Genomic DNA, 14,692 nt, shown 5'->3' with positions numbered 1-14,692 from the left:
GCAATGATGGACGGAAGAACACGATGGTTTCCGGATTCCCAAGGTTGCCTGGCGATAAACACCCATTAATTACAAATAAAAGCAATTTTTTTATTCACATTAGGAAAACACTCAATATTTTACATAGTCGGGGTTTTTTTTTAAATACATTTTTTTTTTAAATCAACATAAACAATAATATTACTCTACAACAAAAAAAAATAATATAAAAATATTGTTAATAATATAATGTTTTACTATTATAGTAATAATAATTTACAACTGACCCCTTCATAGTGCCTCAATTAAAAAATAACTTAAATAAGAACAAAACGTGATTATCCATCAATCCATTTTACAACACACTCTTAAAAGGGGTCCAATTATATTGCTTGTTAAATTATATATTATATATAAGTATAAAATAATCCGTAGGGGCTAAAACGCAGTGTATAATAATAATTAGAAATAATAATATACATTTTTACCGAATATATTAAATTTATTAATGAGGTTATACAGGGTGGTACAGTTTTAAATGTCAATAATTCACCATTCGATAGCCCATCACAAAATAAGTTAACTGAAAAATGCTTCCTGAAGGAAAATACAGTTCTTCAAATTTCAGTTTGAAAAAATCGGTTTTTTTTGACTTTTTTAAGTCAATTTTTATAAATGTTATGTCAATATTCTGTATTTAAGACTAAAATAATGCAATTTGTTTTCAAATTATGAAAACTTACTTCAAATGCACATTTTAAGATTCTGATGACACATCAGAGTTATTTTTTGGTGTTTGTCATCAATTTGAAGTCAAAAATTCTAGAGAAAGTAGTTTTTAAGTCTGACTGACTACAAAGACAGTTTTTAAGCTTCTTAAGTCAATTTTCAAAACTAAAGTGTTTCAAAACATTTTTAAGGTTCTTAAGTTAATTTTCACCATTTTTAAGACAATTTTTAAGTCGGGTTAGGTTAGTTTTGGGGTTAGAACGTATTAACTCAATTATCTGGTAAACGAAGTTTTAAATCAAAATTTTATAAGAGAGACTTTGTTTTTCAAAATAAACAAGGAAAGTAAAAGATTATTTTTGAAAAATATTCAGTGACGTAGAAAATACCATCTTTCTATGTATCTACGCCACTGAACGTTGAAGGACTGTATCTTCCTTAGAAAACGTTTTTCAGGAAAATGACATTTTTGATTGGTTTTCGAATATCCTGAATTATTGACATTTAAAACTGGACCACCCTGTAGTACACTAGAGACTGTACAATATTCAAAAGAATGCCGTTTACGAATGATGTTCACTGAAACGACAAACCAAATAATATACTTTTATATACACACACATTTAAGAGTAATAATAATGTACAGAATAACAAAAGTGATGTTGACATGCGCCAAAAAGTGGTTTGTTTGAAGTTTGTCCCAATCAAGTGTTCAGATTATTGTATATTATGGCACTTTTTTTTGTAGAAAACCCAGAAAGAACTTGTCGGTACTTGCGAATGTTTAAAAAAAAATTAAAATCCAGACTAAACTTCAAAAAAACCCCAATTTCGCCCACTACTCGCTAACTACAGTATAACTGCAATACGAAAAGATCAAAAAAATCTATTCAGATATTTTGATAAGGCCACTGTTAAAATATTACATTGGCGGAACATTGTCCGCATAATAACCGCCAAAACTGAACGGGATATGGTTTTATCACTCTTGATTTACACTAGGTTGTTATGCAGACATTTACCACACGATTAGCGCTCGTACAAATCAATTAAGGCTCGATTCACAGTTCCAAATCCCCAAGAAGCGGCATACAGGCAAACAGTGTTTTGATTCATAGTTTGACGTTAATAAACTGACAGACCACACTTGACAGTTGTTTACAATATAAATTTGGTTAGAAAATTTTTAATTTCTATTCTATTCATTGAATGTTTGCTGAATTTTACGGAAAATTCTATCATAACAACTGCAAGTGTGTTATGCGGCCTATTATTAAAATCTAAGAATAAGTAGGCCGTGAAAACCTTGACAGGTGACAATTCGAAAACCCACGAATGGGTGAAATAGACAGCCGACGATACACGAAGAAATGGATTCATTTCTTGCTGCTTACTGTTTGCGGTATACTGTTAAGAATATTGTATTGTTTGTAATTCGGTTTACTGCTTACTTCTTGCGGATTTAAAACCATAAATTCAGCTTTACTTTTACTAATAAATCCACCAATTACCAAAAAAAAAAATGCAAACAATGCTTGATTCCCTACAAGCGCGGATTATCTTTTAATTCTCTCTCCTTTGCAAAGAAAATTTCGACAACTGTTGCTACTTCCACGTTTCAGTGCAAATAGTTTGTTTTTTAAGCCAAAACTAGCTTTACAGTAACTGTGGCAGTGTTACAACGATTACTATTTCCACAAGTTTGTGATTGACAGTGCCAGCGTAAAAATTTGTTACTCGCGCGTATATTAAATATTTAAAATCGTTTAAAACCTTCACAACGGCACTAATACAAACAATCCTAGTAAAAATCACATTAAAAAAATACCAATGAGCAATTTCAAAGTTATCAAAATCAGGACTTATTGACTCCCAAAGTATTGGTACATTTTCTGGTCGTAGATCTCTTCTACTGAAAATAGGTGTAAAAATATACTGCTCGGTTGCCAGTTTTCAGGCAATTATTTGGTAAAAGTGACAAACGGCACTTACGCCATATTCCACCGTGGATCGTTTGCTACGTGTTCGACACCGCCATTGGTTGTTTAGTTTGGACAGGCGAGGGCGTACTATTCGGACCGTTTAGCTGCGTTATACTGTTGTTAAAGGGTCGGTTCGAGTTGCACAACACTGTATACACATTGTCCATTTTACTGAGTTTCTCAAAAAACGGTATTAAATCTAACAGTTCATTGTCGTTCATGTCGTCGAACCACGAAGCTACTGGCACCTACAACAGAGAAAGACATAATTCAATCAAATTACGGCAACACTGCCTAAAACCTCTATAATAGAAAGCCTAAACTGTCATCACTATTTCCGCCATATTGGAATTTATGACAAGCACTTTCTAGTAAAGTAGGCGGTGACTTACAGCATTATCTGGATGGAATATATAGGAGGCTGGTGAATTGTCAACGATGACAATCTGTTGCAAATCGCGTCCCAACTTGTTCAAGTCTTTGACGTAGTTGCCCCTGTAGTAGACGCAACTTTCTCTAAACAGGCGCGCCCTGAACACGCCCCACTGGTCCAACAGATCGGCCACCGGGTCCGCGTATTTGGCCAAGGACGCGGTAAACAGCACGCACTCGTACAACTCGCCCATCCGTTTGAGGAACTCGTCGACGTGCGGCCGTTTCAGGACGTACACTTGGTGCGTAGTACCGTCAATTTCCACGGGGACGATAAAGTCCGCGTTATTGATCGGCTGTACGCAATTCGAGTTAGTCCAAAGCTAAGCCAAAATGGCGGCAGTGTTACCTTAAAACTGCTGTGCACCAGAGTCTCATCCAGATCGATCACCATACACTTCTTCTGCAGGTCCTGATGCCGGGCGGGGGGCAGGAGGAACGACATTCGATCGGTGGCCACATACTGCGACCCGTCCACACATTGCTCTGCAGTTTGAGTTTTATCCTTGTCTTTGCCCAAACAGCAGAGAAGCGAACGTAAGAAACCACGTGTGCTTTTCTTCTGTGTTTGTGATGTAGTATACTCTGCGTTCTGGGAGTCATTGTCATTTATGGGGAGATTTCCTGTATAAAACCAAAAAAACGGCCTCCATTAGGATTTGAAATTTCAAAACAACCTTTGACAGTCGGTCACATGATATGTCAAATGTCAAAACAAACAATTATCATTAGAATCCATCAAAATGTACACAACTACCACAAAGCTTTAAATTAACCACAAAACTTGCAATTAAAGTAACTCTGTAATGGAAAATACCTTAAAAACCCCTACAGGATAGGCACCTCACATGACATCTGTCAAAAACTCCTCATTTGACATCTTAGGTTTCATTTACACTAGCTTATTTAGCAAATTTGCATATTAACCTGTGACCTAATTTACATCACCAAATGTCTCCCCAAAACAATCAAACTCTAAAAGTGAATGTGAATTTGTTAATTCTGTGGTTTTAAAAGGATCATTAATCTACTGTCTTTTCTCAACTCATGTCATCCCATTACATGCCTAGTTTTAGTACAGGGAGCACTTTTGACGACATTACATTCCAATTAAATCCAAATCCCGGATAACTTTAATTACAACAAACTGACGTGTTTATTTACCTTTCTCAGGAGGATAACTATTCAGTTGTTCGTCCTCTCTCGACACCTGTGTAATAATGGACGATGCGTCCATTTAAACATTTGTTATGGTCCTTTAAAAATAATACCGCCACGCCTAATCGTCCGTCCCGATTCAATGCCGTACGTTTCCGGGGGCCGCAAAAACGACCGGAACCTCTTTCCGACCCGGAAAAACTCAATTTCCCAAACGTAAATTCGTGTGAAAGGTACAATGTTTTTTTCTAAACCAAGCCTAATTACGCCATATTTGTAAATTAAATGCTGCCAACCTGATGGGTGGCAATGCCAAAGTCACCATCAGTTGACAGTTGACATTTCTAGGAATATTTCTGTATTTTTTGAGTTATTTTAAAACATATTTATAAACTTTACAATAATACAATTCTACAGCTCCTTCAGTTTTGTTATTAGTATTACACTTATTACTAGACTAAACTGCAATTTGATATGTGTCACGTGATATCCGTTACGTGTACTTAATACCGTCACGTGATAACTGTCAATTTTCTTAAACTAACCTAACCTAACTTTATTTATTATTTTTATTTTTTTAATTTATTTGTGGGAATATTATTAAATTTGTAAGTAATTAGGTTGTATAAGAGAAATCAAGTTAACTAACTAAAAATTGAATAGGCTAAAAAATGTTCAAGAAACCAGTCAAAATAAAAAGCAACAATCAGGTTAAAGGCTCAGATAGAAAAGGAATCAAAGACACATTCCGGTCCAGCTTTCCCAATTTACCAGAAGAAGACCTGAACAGTTTGTTTAACAACAAAAAGGACCCACTCAACTGTATCAAACTGGTAACACACAGCAATGAAGTGGTTCAAGTTTACACTCTCCAGAAACAGCCAATCTGCTTTATGCTGCCCAACAACAAACTGTTTCCCACCGTGTTTTTGTTGTGGAAGTTTCCAAATTTGGTGCCAAACTTCACCACCCATCCCCATGTCATGACATTCATTAGTTCAGGGGCTGATTTGATGTTGCCTGGTGTGGTTACCCCACCTGTGGGTTTGCCTAGTGTTCAGGAGGGGAGTGTGGTGTATGTTAATACTTCAGACAATAAAGCTGCTATTGCAGTTGGTGAAGCTGCTCAAAGTTCTTTTGCTATGGGACAGTCTGGTGGTAAGGGTAAATGTGTGACTATTCATCACTTTTATGGGGATCACTTGTGTTCACTTGATGGTCATAGTAGCTGTCTAGTTAATTTGGGGGCTCCTGAGTGGTTGAGTTTAGGTGGTTCTTATCAAACTGAATTTCCTGCTTTAGGTGAATTAGGAGTTAGTGATGTTATTGTTGAAACTGACAAGGATGAGAGACCAAATGACTTGGTAGAAGACATGGATGAATTACTAGTTTACTGCTTTTTAGCCTCGATTAAGTATTCAAAAGTTTAACTCTTCCACTATTGATTTCAAACTTTTTTAAACTCCAAATGTTGCCGGTGTGTCCTGAAGGCTCCACTTTAGACATTAAGAAAACATCCTACAAAAAACTCAAACCTTTTCTAGATGAAATGGCCAAAACTGGACTAATAACAATAAAGGAAATCAAAAAAGGTGTAGAAGCCATAACAGACATAAACAAAAACCACCCTAAATACAGTGAGTTTTACCTAAAACCCGAAAACCGACCTAAAAAGACTGTAACAATGACACTTCCAAACAAACAGTAGTGACTGAGTCTTATGTAATAACAGCCAATGTACTGCCACTATTCCATCCAGCAGGCTATCAAAAAGGTGACATAGTTGACGGTCCAAACATCAGAAAACACGTCACAGAATATGTGAAACTGAGCAACTGTCAGGTGGAGAACAACACAAAACTGGTAGAACCCAAAACTGATGCCTTGAAAACCATATGCAAGACTGACAATCCAGTGTCATGGGAGGAACTGTTTGAAAAAGTATGCGAATCAATGAAATCCTGCTTTAAAGTTAGTTCAGGCAGTGAACAGGTATTCAACAAGGGCAAAGTGTCACCAATCACAATGAGCGTTTCAGTCCGGTCAGGTAACAAGAAGGTCACTCTGGTGGACAATTTGGAAACTTTCGGAATTAACATCAATGAGTTTGCCAAAGACTGTCAGCATGGCGTGGCCGCCAGTACCAGTATCACTCCCACACCTCCAGGAAAGAAATCTGATCAATTGCTGGTGCAAGGCAATCAAGTGGTGTTTGTTCATAATTTACTGGTGGAAAAGTATAAAATTCCCAAAAAATACGTTAGGGGACTTGAATTAGCGCCTAAGAAAAAGAAATAAGAATTTTGAATGTCAATTTTTTGTAATATATTATAAACTTTGGTTTTTATTTCTTGTAGAATTATTAATAATTTGACCATAAAAAGTTGGTTAATACAGTCCAAATATTGAATCATAATAATGGTAACATGTGAATACCAATTAATTTGAATGTAGGAACGCACTTGATAACGTCAAACTATCAAGTGAAGTCAAAAAATTTTTGTTTGCCAACCATTTTATTTTGACAGCTGTCACGTGACCGTCAGACCCAAAACTCGATCACGTCTGATCGCCCGAAACTATTTTCAAAACTGATCACCAGAGGGAGTATCTCTTATTTTGAAACGCCAATACCCATCAATACGATTTTTTTAAGGAATCAATAACTTAACAATATATGAGATTAACAAAAGTTATAACTTTATTAAACAAACGTCAGGTACGATTTTGTAAAATCCTAAAAACAACATCATCTGTACTAGATGATCACAATATCACTCACACTATTCTAATATCAATAATGGTTATGGTGGAAATGATTTGTCCTGGAGTATCTGCTGGTAGCACGCCTAAAAAGCAAACTGTTTTCATCTAAACTAAAACATTTACAGTAACAACCTTTAAGGTGGTGAACATAATGCCCAGTTCGCCATTGTCCAAGTTGTGGTCCATAAAGTGTTCCATAAACTCGAGTTCGGCGCCTAAATGCGGTATTCTGGCGCGCACCACCACATACAAAAACAACGGGAACAAATCGTCCATATTCCATACGTAGCTGCCTCCCAACAAATTCCTGGCAATTGGAGTCATTTGTTCGATTGTGCTTCTGATGACCGTTAACTTTTCAATGGGAAGAAACACGGTAATGATTTGCTGTAGGGTTTCGATTGCTTCCACAAAAGCGCCACTTTTATCCGACAAACTGATGTGTTGTTGATCGAGATTAAAGAATTTTCTGAAAATTTCCAGTTTAAATGATTTGCTGGTGAATGTTTAGTGATTGGGTTACTTTTCTACCGATAACACGCTCATCAAACTTTGATCGGACAGTTTGTTCCATTCGATTAAAATTTTCTTGTATTGCTTTTCCTGAGATTCATTTTTCAAACTTAACAAAGTGCATAAACAATTATAGACCTTTGGTAATATCACTGGATAGAGTAGGGATTGGTAACTAACGATTACTGGGCTAAAAATTAAACTTTTGGCACTAAACTATGTACACAAAAATTAAAAATCAACCTGTTATCTGGTTTAGTTAATTGGTACTGGTCGTCCTGAGGGGGTAGACCAGGAAACAGAAATCTGACAACATCGTACACTCGTTTAGTGACGTCAATTATCTCGGATATGGCGTGATTGACGAGAATTGGATGTACCTTGCCGCTATACGAAGATATGTACGCTTCACTAAGATTGTCGAGTAGGGAGCCTAAAGGGTGACAGGAACTGTCAAAGGCCTGAAATTTTGATGATTTAATTAATACACTGAAAATCAAACAAAATAGGGATGACGTCACAGTGGATAAAAGAAGGGTTTTAAATTGTCAAACGCTTCTACAAATGTCCTAAACTTTCTCAGAATGGTTTTAAGCTGCCAGACGCCTCTAAATACCTCTGAGAACGTTCTAAAAAGTACCAGGAGCCCCTACAAGTGTCTTGAACCCTCCAAGAAAGCTTGTAAACTGCCAGAAGCCTCTAAATACTACTGAGAACGTCTTAAAATACGCTAAAGGTTCTAAAAGTATCCTAAACCTTCCTAGAATGGTTTTAAGCTGCCACAAGCCTTTAAAAACTACTGAGAAGGTCCTAAAAGGTGCCAGAGGCTTCTACAAAGTGTCCTCAATCCTCTAAGAAAGCTTGTAAACTGCCAGAAGCCTCTAAATACTACTGAAAACGTTCCAAAATGTGCAAAAGGCCTCTGCAGGTGTCCTAAACGATCCAAGAATGGTTTCAAACTGTCAGAAGCCCTTAAATACTATTGGGAACGTCTTAAAAAGTACCAAAGGCCTCTACAAGTATCCTAAATGTTCCCAGAATTGTTTTAAGCTGCCACAAGTCTCTAAAAACTACTGAGAAAGTCCTAAAAGGTGCCAAAGGCCTCTACAAGTGTCCTGAACCCTCCAAAAAAGCTTGTGAACTGCCAAAAGCCTCTAAATACTACTAAAAACGTTCCAAAATGTGCCAGAGGCCTCTGCAAGTGTTCTGAACTATCTCAAAATGGTTTTAAGCTGCCAGAAGCCGCTAAATACCTCTGAGAACGTTCTAAAAAGTACCAGGAGCCCCTACAAGTGTCTTGAACCATCCAAGAAAACTTGTAAACTGCCAGAAGCCTCTAAATACTACTAATAACGTCCTAAAATGTGAAAAAGGCTTCTGCAAGTGTCCTAAACGTTCCCAGAACGGTTTTAAGCTGCCACAAGCCTCTAAACACTACTGAGAACGTTCTAAAAAGTGCCAGAAGCCGCTACAAGTGTCCTAAATCCTCCAAGAATGGTTCAAATACCATTAAGAACGTCCTCAAAAGTGCCAGAAGCCTCTACAAGTGTCTTGAATCTTCCAAGAATGGCTTTAAGCTGGCAGAAGCCTCAAATACCACTGAGAACGTCCTAAAATGTACTAAAAGCCTCTACAATCGTCCTAAACCATCCCAGAATGGTTAATTAATGTAATTTGTGACTTCACACCGAATTTGTTATAATATAATATCAAGCAGTACTATACCCGGCATAAATAAGTCCTAATCTCCCCGTACGACTCTGGAGTAATATTGTCCCGTCCAAAAGGTGGTATAACATCGAGATTGTTCAACGAATTGAGCAAACCACCCTCTTCGCGTGCTTTTTTTAACGTGGAAGCGCTGGTCAGATAAACGGCAACGTTTTGCCATATTCGAGGTGTTTCAGATGGGCTGCAAACGGCAACGTCGCTCTCCAGGCCTAGAATTTCGCGGCAATGCCGGAACAGCGCCTGCCACTTCTCTGAAGGTGGTGTACAGAACGTTCCAGAGGATTTGGATACTTCAGGTGGTTTGCACAATACCCCAGCAGTGATTTTGACGCCCTCGTCCAGGCAACCACTCAAACAACCTTCTAAAGTATGACCGGAAGGTAACGTCACCAAGCCTTTACCACCCAACACGCCGGTGGCCTTAAACTCTCCTTCGTAGTGCAAACCGTCCTCCAGGACCATTACACCCCGTCCCTGGATGATTTAATCCAGTACAATGTGACATAAAGTGCCAACAACTTACGCATAAACTGTCATTGTGGAAGTTTCCTTCGTAGTACGTTCCCTCCGAGGTGATGATAACACCGCTTCCTTCTCGTTTACACTCGAACCAGTTGCCCAAATACTTTTCTCCGGTGGCAATGTCGTCCAGGACACCGTAACCGGACTGTTTTCCTCCAATCCACTCTCCGATGTACACGGACGCGGAATTTGTAGTAAAATTACCTTTGCGCAACAATCCATGACCGTGCCGGACATCTTCCTTGAAATAACCTTTGTAGATGTCGTTGTTACTGTACGTGTACACGCCGTAACCGTCTTGCTTATTATCTTTCCATTCACCCTCGTATGTTCCTTGAAAAGAGTTGACTTTAGTTGACAATTTTTTTTTTATTTCATAACTACAAAAACAGAAAAAGTCTACATAAGGTCAATTTATAATTCCTTTTGAAGCTAAATGTCTTGAAATCGTTAAAGATTAATGGACCAAACAGAGGGAATGTGACGTCACGATGTCGTAATTTGACAGTTGGTTAGATTAAGATAATGTCAAATTACGTCAACATGACGTCACCCTCTGTTTGTTCCATGAAGGTTGCATTTTTAAGACCACCAGACCCGCCAAGGCAACTACGGAATAGATTTCCCTTATATACAGAGTGTGTCAATAAATCTAAAATGGGAAGTCTATGGTCCAGGGCACTAATGGGAGCGATGCACGCCATCAGTGAGTTTGACGTTTTGCGCTCTCTTTCTAACACGCGCTTATTAACTGAATTCTGACACAACCGTGGCCTTCTCGATCTCGACGTCTAAGGAGTTGTGTGCGTTGTTGCCAGATTGCTAGTTGACCGTTTCCTGTTTTTGTTTTTTTGACTAAAACTGCTTACAGAGAGAAACAAAAAAAACCTCAATATTGACTAATATTGTTATTCAAAATTCTCTGTTAAAAAACTGCGTCAGCTTCTAAGTAAGAAGTAGATGAAAACAAAATTTATGTAAAAAAACTAATAATCTGGCAACGTGGCGCGTTAAACGTCAATGACGTGCATCGGCCGATATATTGCCGTCTACTGTACAAACAAACGCAAACCTAAGTCGAAGACTTAATAACTCAGAAAGCAGGCAGGATCTGGCAACGCGGTTTTCACTATTTGAAAGAACATTAAATTTAGCACATTTTTGCTGAAATACGGCAACCCTGTAACTCTTACCGTTTACGAGATATTCGCTAAAGTTTACAGGACTACAATAACCAAACTTAAATCACCAAGAATGACAGTCAGTTTTTCCTTAATAACTCATAAAATAGGCACGATCTGGCAACGCGGTTTGCACTATTTGAAAGAGCATTAAATTTAGCACATTTTTGCTGAAATACGGCAACCCTGTAGCTCTTACCGTTTACGAGATATTCGCTAAAGTTTACAGGACTACAATAACCAAACTTAAATCACCAAGAATGACAGTCAGTTTTTCCTTAATAACTCAGAAAGTAGGCACGATCTGGCAACGCAGTTTGCACTATTTGAAAGAGCATTAAATTTAGCACATTTTTGCTGAAATACGGCAACCCTGTAACGGTTACTGTTTACGAGATATTTGCGAAAGTTTACGGAACTACAATAACAATTAAGTAGGCACGATCTGGCAACGCGGTTTGTATTGCTTGAAAGAAACCAAACGGTCACCGCTATTTCCGCCATATTGGAATTTTTGACAAGCACCTTCTAGGCTTTCTAGTATAGTAGGCGGTGGATAGGCCCATTCAGAAAGAGGTATAGGTATCATGGAGCCTATTCTTGAAACGAGGGAAGTAAGCAGTTTTGTTTGTCACATTCTATCACTCTTGAGAATTCCATTCCCTGATTTCAAGAATTAAGACCCAGGGGGTGCAAAAAGTGTCCCGTTTCCGAGAAATTTCAAAAATCATAAAACTGGTTCAGTACATACCCACTTTAGGAACATACATAACCCCATAGCCGCTCATACAGTTCTGTACAAACTGTCCAGTGTAGGTGCGTCCGTCCGGCCATTCCACTTTCCCTGTCCCGTGCATTTTCGCGTTAAACCATCGTCCCGTATAGATGGCGTCCTTAAACAATCCCGTTTTACTGTACACGTGACTGCCTTTACGTGCCATTGGCGGTTGAAGCAAATCAGACTTATTCAAAGCAGTTTTGATTGCTTGTTGTAGAGCTTGGAACCAGTACCACTTGGATTCACCATCTTCAGTGAGTAAAATTAAGGTCTCTTCGGGAGTTTTCATGCTGATTAAGTTTAAAGAATCGTGCTGGGGCAAGTCCAACCATATCATTCTAAGGTCGTAGGCCTGATGGGTGGAATTGGTAATGTGCACAAACGCGTCAGAGAATAAAAGGAAACGATGGGTGGAGAATCTGCTGGAATTGTGCAAATTAATAGGACTGTCGCTTATTAAGCGTCTTTTAGGGAGTTTGAGGTAGGCTACGCTTTTGCCGGATGTTTCCCAGAATAGGCTGGTTCTCTCAGCTTCTTTACTTTTCACCTCAAGAAGTTCCATAAGTTCTTTCCACTTTAAATACAACTCCGGACTAGCAAATTTCCGGTAAAACTCATTGTAGACCAACAAACGTTTTACTGGCGACTGCACCAAATACATAACTTGTTTCTCTTTCACTTGGAAATCCTTCAAAACTCCCGATCTTAGTGTATAAAGTTGCGGACTGATTGTAATGAAACTATTTAAGTGTTCAAAACCGTTAATGCTGACTAAATCAAGCACTATTCTAATGTATTGCTTGTGGAGCGCTATAAACTCTTTAAAGTGTTTAATCAGAGTTATTCCACTTAACGGTACAACTCCACATCGAAACTCAAGCAAAGACTCCACATTTACAGCCATAAATTGTAGCAATTGTTTGTAGGTTGAACACAAACTTTCACACAAAGATATATCCTCAGCTTCCAAGGATTTTTTACTCAAAACCTTCATCACCAACCTGTCTACACAAAGCATTTCCTCCAGCATCAATTGCTCTTTCACAATGAATTGATTCACAGTCTCCTCACACTCTCCCACTAAATTGAACAAACAGTACTCATTGCTGCTGATCAAATGTTTGAAAGGTGTTACAGACCATTTGGCAACGTTGTCGGCCATAAATTTGTGGTAAATCGTTTGGTGGGTGTGAGTTAACTGTCCGAAATATGTAATGTTAGTTTTATTGCTCAGAATTGTGGTGGAGGTGCTTGCGCACGCGGCGTCCAAAACTCTTTCGTCAATGTTGCTGGCAAACAGTTTGGGGACGATTTGCGTCACTTGACTGTCAAAAGTGACCTGGTGATCGTCGTTTCGGCCCCAGAGGAAGGCTCTGCCGTCTAATGTAATAGCGCACGCGTGTCCTTTTTGAAGAGACACTTTGCACACTCCTTGTTTTGATAATGTTGATATAATAATAGGCAAACAATCTTCATTACCATGATGATTCTTACCCCACATCCAAACTTCTCTATCCAAAATGCCACTGCCTTTCATCAATATAATATCAGTATTTGCTTCAATTTCCAAGTCTTGCAAGTTGTTTTCTGAGGTGCTCTGACTCAAAGACAGCAAAAAGTCTTCCTTTGAATTTTTCAGATTGTCATTCATTGTGGCTGCACACTCAGAACCTAAACTGACATGTCTTGACAGTTTATCACCCACAGTTTTGACACCTTCATACACAAAACTAGCTACATTAGTCATGTTTTCTTTGATTATACGAGTAGGTTTTTCGGTACATTCTATAAGGTATTCCTCCCCAGCTGTGGACATGTGTGAGATCTGTCTGGTTAGGAACTCTTTGGCTGCCTCAGTGTTGCGAAAAATTATGTTTTTTTCCTGTTTTTGCTGACTATCACTGCTCAATACTGATGTCAGGTCATTTAAAGGACATACATTTTCTTGTGGTGGTTGAGATGGCAAGCACAGCTGACACAACACAGGCTGGTACTGTTCATTACAAGTTTCTTTACTAACAACAATCACAGCAAAATCAGTACCCATTGCAATACTGTGCACCACTCTCTGAGAGAAAAAATCTACTTTCTTTGGTTCATCACTGCAAATGGCCACATGGGGCATGTTGCCACTGCCCCAAAGCTGATTATGTTCAGACACATAAAGGGCACCAAACTGATTCACAGCCAATTGTTTCACTTTAACCTTATGACCGGTGATAGTGTGACCGGAAGGACATTGAAAATGATCTACTAAAGTAATTTGGTTTAAAACACCCAAATTCTCATTACACACTAGTACTGTACCACTACAGTCCACCATATACAAACAATCATTATGACTGTCTATGTCTATTGGAGTTATATTTGGAATTAAATTCAGTTTAACAAATTTGCCACCATCCTCCTCAACCAGTCCTTTGTATAGAGTATTAGAGCAGGTCAGCAGAAAAAGGTGGTCTTTAATTGATGCAAGTTTCTTCACTGGTTCAGTCAGGTTGTCTCTGATTTCAACACTTTTGTTAAGTGACCAAACTACTATGTTTTGGGTCATTTTTAAGACACTACATGCAAGCTGTTCAAGTGTAGAGATGACTCAATTTACAGTACCTGAATTTACAGTATAATTCAACTTCCTGATGACCTTCATACAGTCCAATCATTTTGGTTTTCCTCTAATCTCAGTTAATGAGTTTTTAGATTTTTGGGGTGTCTTTTATGCTGGTCATTTTGTTGATGTGCTAGTTTTGCACCACCCGACTGAACTGGACACCCAAAAGTAGGAACAACCAAATAAAACTAAAAATTTTGAGTTTGTTTATATTTACAAAATTGTGAAACTTCATAACAAATAGCTTTCAGTCACATGATTGACAGCGTCATTTAGTGACAGTTGACAGCAAATGTATTTTGACCTTTGA

At 38.2% G+C, this 14,692-nt stretch overlaps 3 protein-coding genes across 6 annotated transcripts; 1 reads left to right on the top strand and 2 right to left on the bottom strand.

Moving 5' to 3' along the window:
- Window positions 1–69: 69 nt before the first annotated feature.
- LOC145737771 (phosphatase Herzog-like) lies at window positions 70–4,556 on the bottom strand. Of its 3 annotated transcripts, none has more exons than XR_014180470.1 (5): window positions 4,287–4,556; window positions 3,472–3,746; window positions 3,083–3,418; window positions 1,156–2,938; window positions 70–1,112 (listed from the first exon to the last, which is right to left on the bottom strand). XR_014180470.1 is itself a non-coding variant. In XM_081992592.1 (5 exons), the coding sequence occupies exons 1-4, from the start codon at window positions 4,357–4,359 to the stop codon at window positions 2,726–2,728; spliced, it is 897 nt and encodes a 298-aa protein (XP_081848718.1). In that variant the 5' UTR covers window positions 4,360–4,556; the 3' UTR covers window positions 70–2,620; window positions 2,701–2,725. The 3 variants fall into 3 exon arrangements, 2 of the variants coding, with proteins under 2 accessions (XP_081848718.1, XP_081848717.1); XM_081992592.1 differs by having other exon boundaries at window positions 70–2,620; window positions 2,701–2,938; XM_081992591.1 differs by having other exon boundaries at window positions 70–2,938.
- A 34-nt stretch (window positions 4,557–4,590) lies between these two features.
- eIF2D (eukaryotic translation initiation factor 2D) lies at window positions 4,591–6,627 on the top strand. Its single transcript, XM_081992585.1, is given in 4 exon segments — window positions 4,591–4,888; window positions 4,944–5,702; window positions 5,705–5,971; window positions 5,974–6,627. Coding segments are annotated over 3 exon segments (1,623 nt in total). The 5' UTR covers window positions 4,591–4,888; window positions 4,944–4,951; the 3' UTR covers window positions 6,579–6,627.
- A 331-nt stretch (window positions 6,628–6,958) lies between these two features.
- On the bottom strand, window positions 6,959–14,620 carry Als2 (Amyotrophic lateral sclerosis 2). 2 transcript variants are annotated; one of them, XM_081992580.1, is made up of 7 exons: window positions 11,745–14,618; window positions 9,814–10,145; window positions 9,285–9,764; window positions 7,803–8,020; window positions 7,570–7,749; window positions 7,179–7,515; window positions 6,959–7,129 (listed from the first exon to the last, which is right to left on the bottom strand). In XM_081992580.1, exons 1-7 carry the CDS (start codon window positions 14,323–14,325, stop codon window positions 7,085–7,087), a joined length of 4,173 nt encoding a protein of 1,390 aa, XP_081848706.1. In that variant the 5' UTR covers window positions 14,326–14,618; the 3' UTR covers window positions 6,959–7,084. The 2 variants fall into 2 exon arrangements, with proteins under 2 accessions (XP_081848706.1, XP_081848707.1); XM_081992581.1 differs by lacking the exons at window positions 6,959–7,129; window positions 7,570–7,749; window positions 7,803–8,020 and having other exon boundaries at window positions 7,351–7,515; window positions 11,745–14,620.
- Window positions 14,621–14,692: the final 72 nt, after the last annotated feature.

The sequence above is a fragment of the Ips typographus genome, linkage group LG14 (genome assembly GCF_016097725.1).
Source record: "Ips typographus isolate SLU linkage group LG14, UJ_Ityp_2.0, whole genome shotgun sequence".
NCBI lineage: Eukaryota > Metazoa > Arthropoda > Insecta > Coleoptera > Curculionidae > Ips > Ips typographus.
The sequence above is the reverse complement of the archived record's forward strand: the minus strand, read 5'-3'. Positions and strand labels throughout refer to the sequence as shown.

What these genes read in the sequence shown, in the direction of transcription:
- LOC145737771 (XM_081992591.1), bottom strand. Translation starts at nt 4,359, where the DNA reads ATGGACGCATCGTCCATTATTACACAGGTGTCGAGAGAGGACGAACAA. An exon ending in TAGTTATCCTCCTGAGAAAG is followed by an intron (nt 3,747 to 4,286) that starts GTAAATAAACAC and finishes GGTTTTATACAG; the next exon opens with GAAATCTCCCCATAAATGAC. An exon ending in TGGTGCACAGCAGTTTTAAG is followed by an intron (nt 3,419 to 3,471) that starts GTAACACTGCCG and finishes AATTGCGTACAG; the next exon opens with CCGATCAATAACGCGGACTT.
- Als2 (XM_081992580.1), bottom strand. Translation starts at nt 14,325, where the DNA reads ATGACCCAAAACATAGTAGTTTGGTCACTTAACAAAAGTGTTGAAATC. An exon ending in TCCACAATGACAGTTTATGC is followed by an intron (nt 9,765 to 9,813) that starts GTAAGTTGTTGG and finishes TAAATCATCCAG; the next exon opens with GGACGGGGTGTAATGGTCCT. An exon ending in AGCGTGTTATCGGTAGAAAA is followed by an intron (nt 7,516 to 7,569) that starts GTAACCCAATCA and finishes GGAAATTTTCAG; the next exon opens with AAAATTCTTTAATCTCGATC.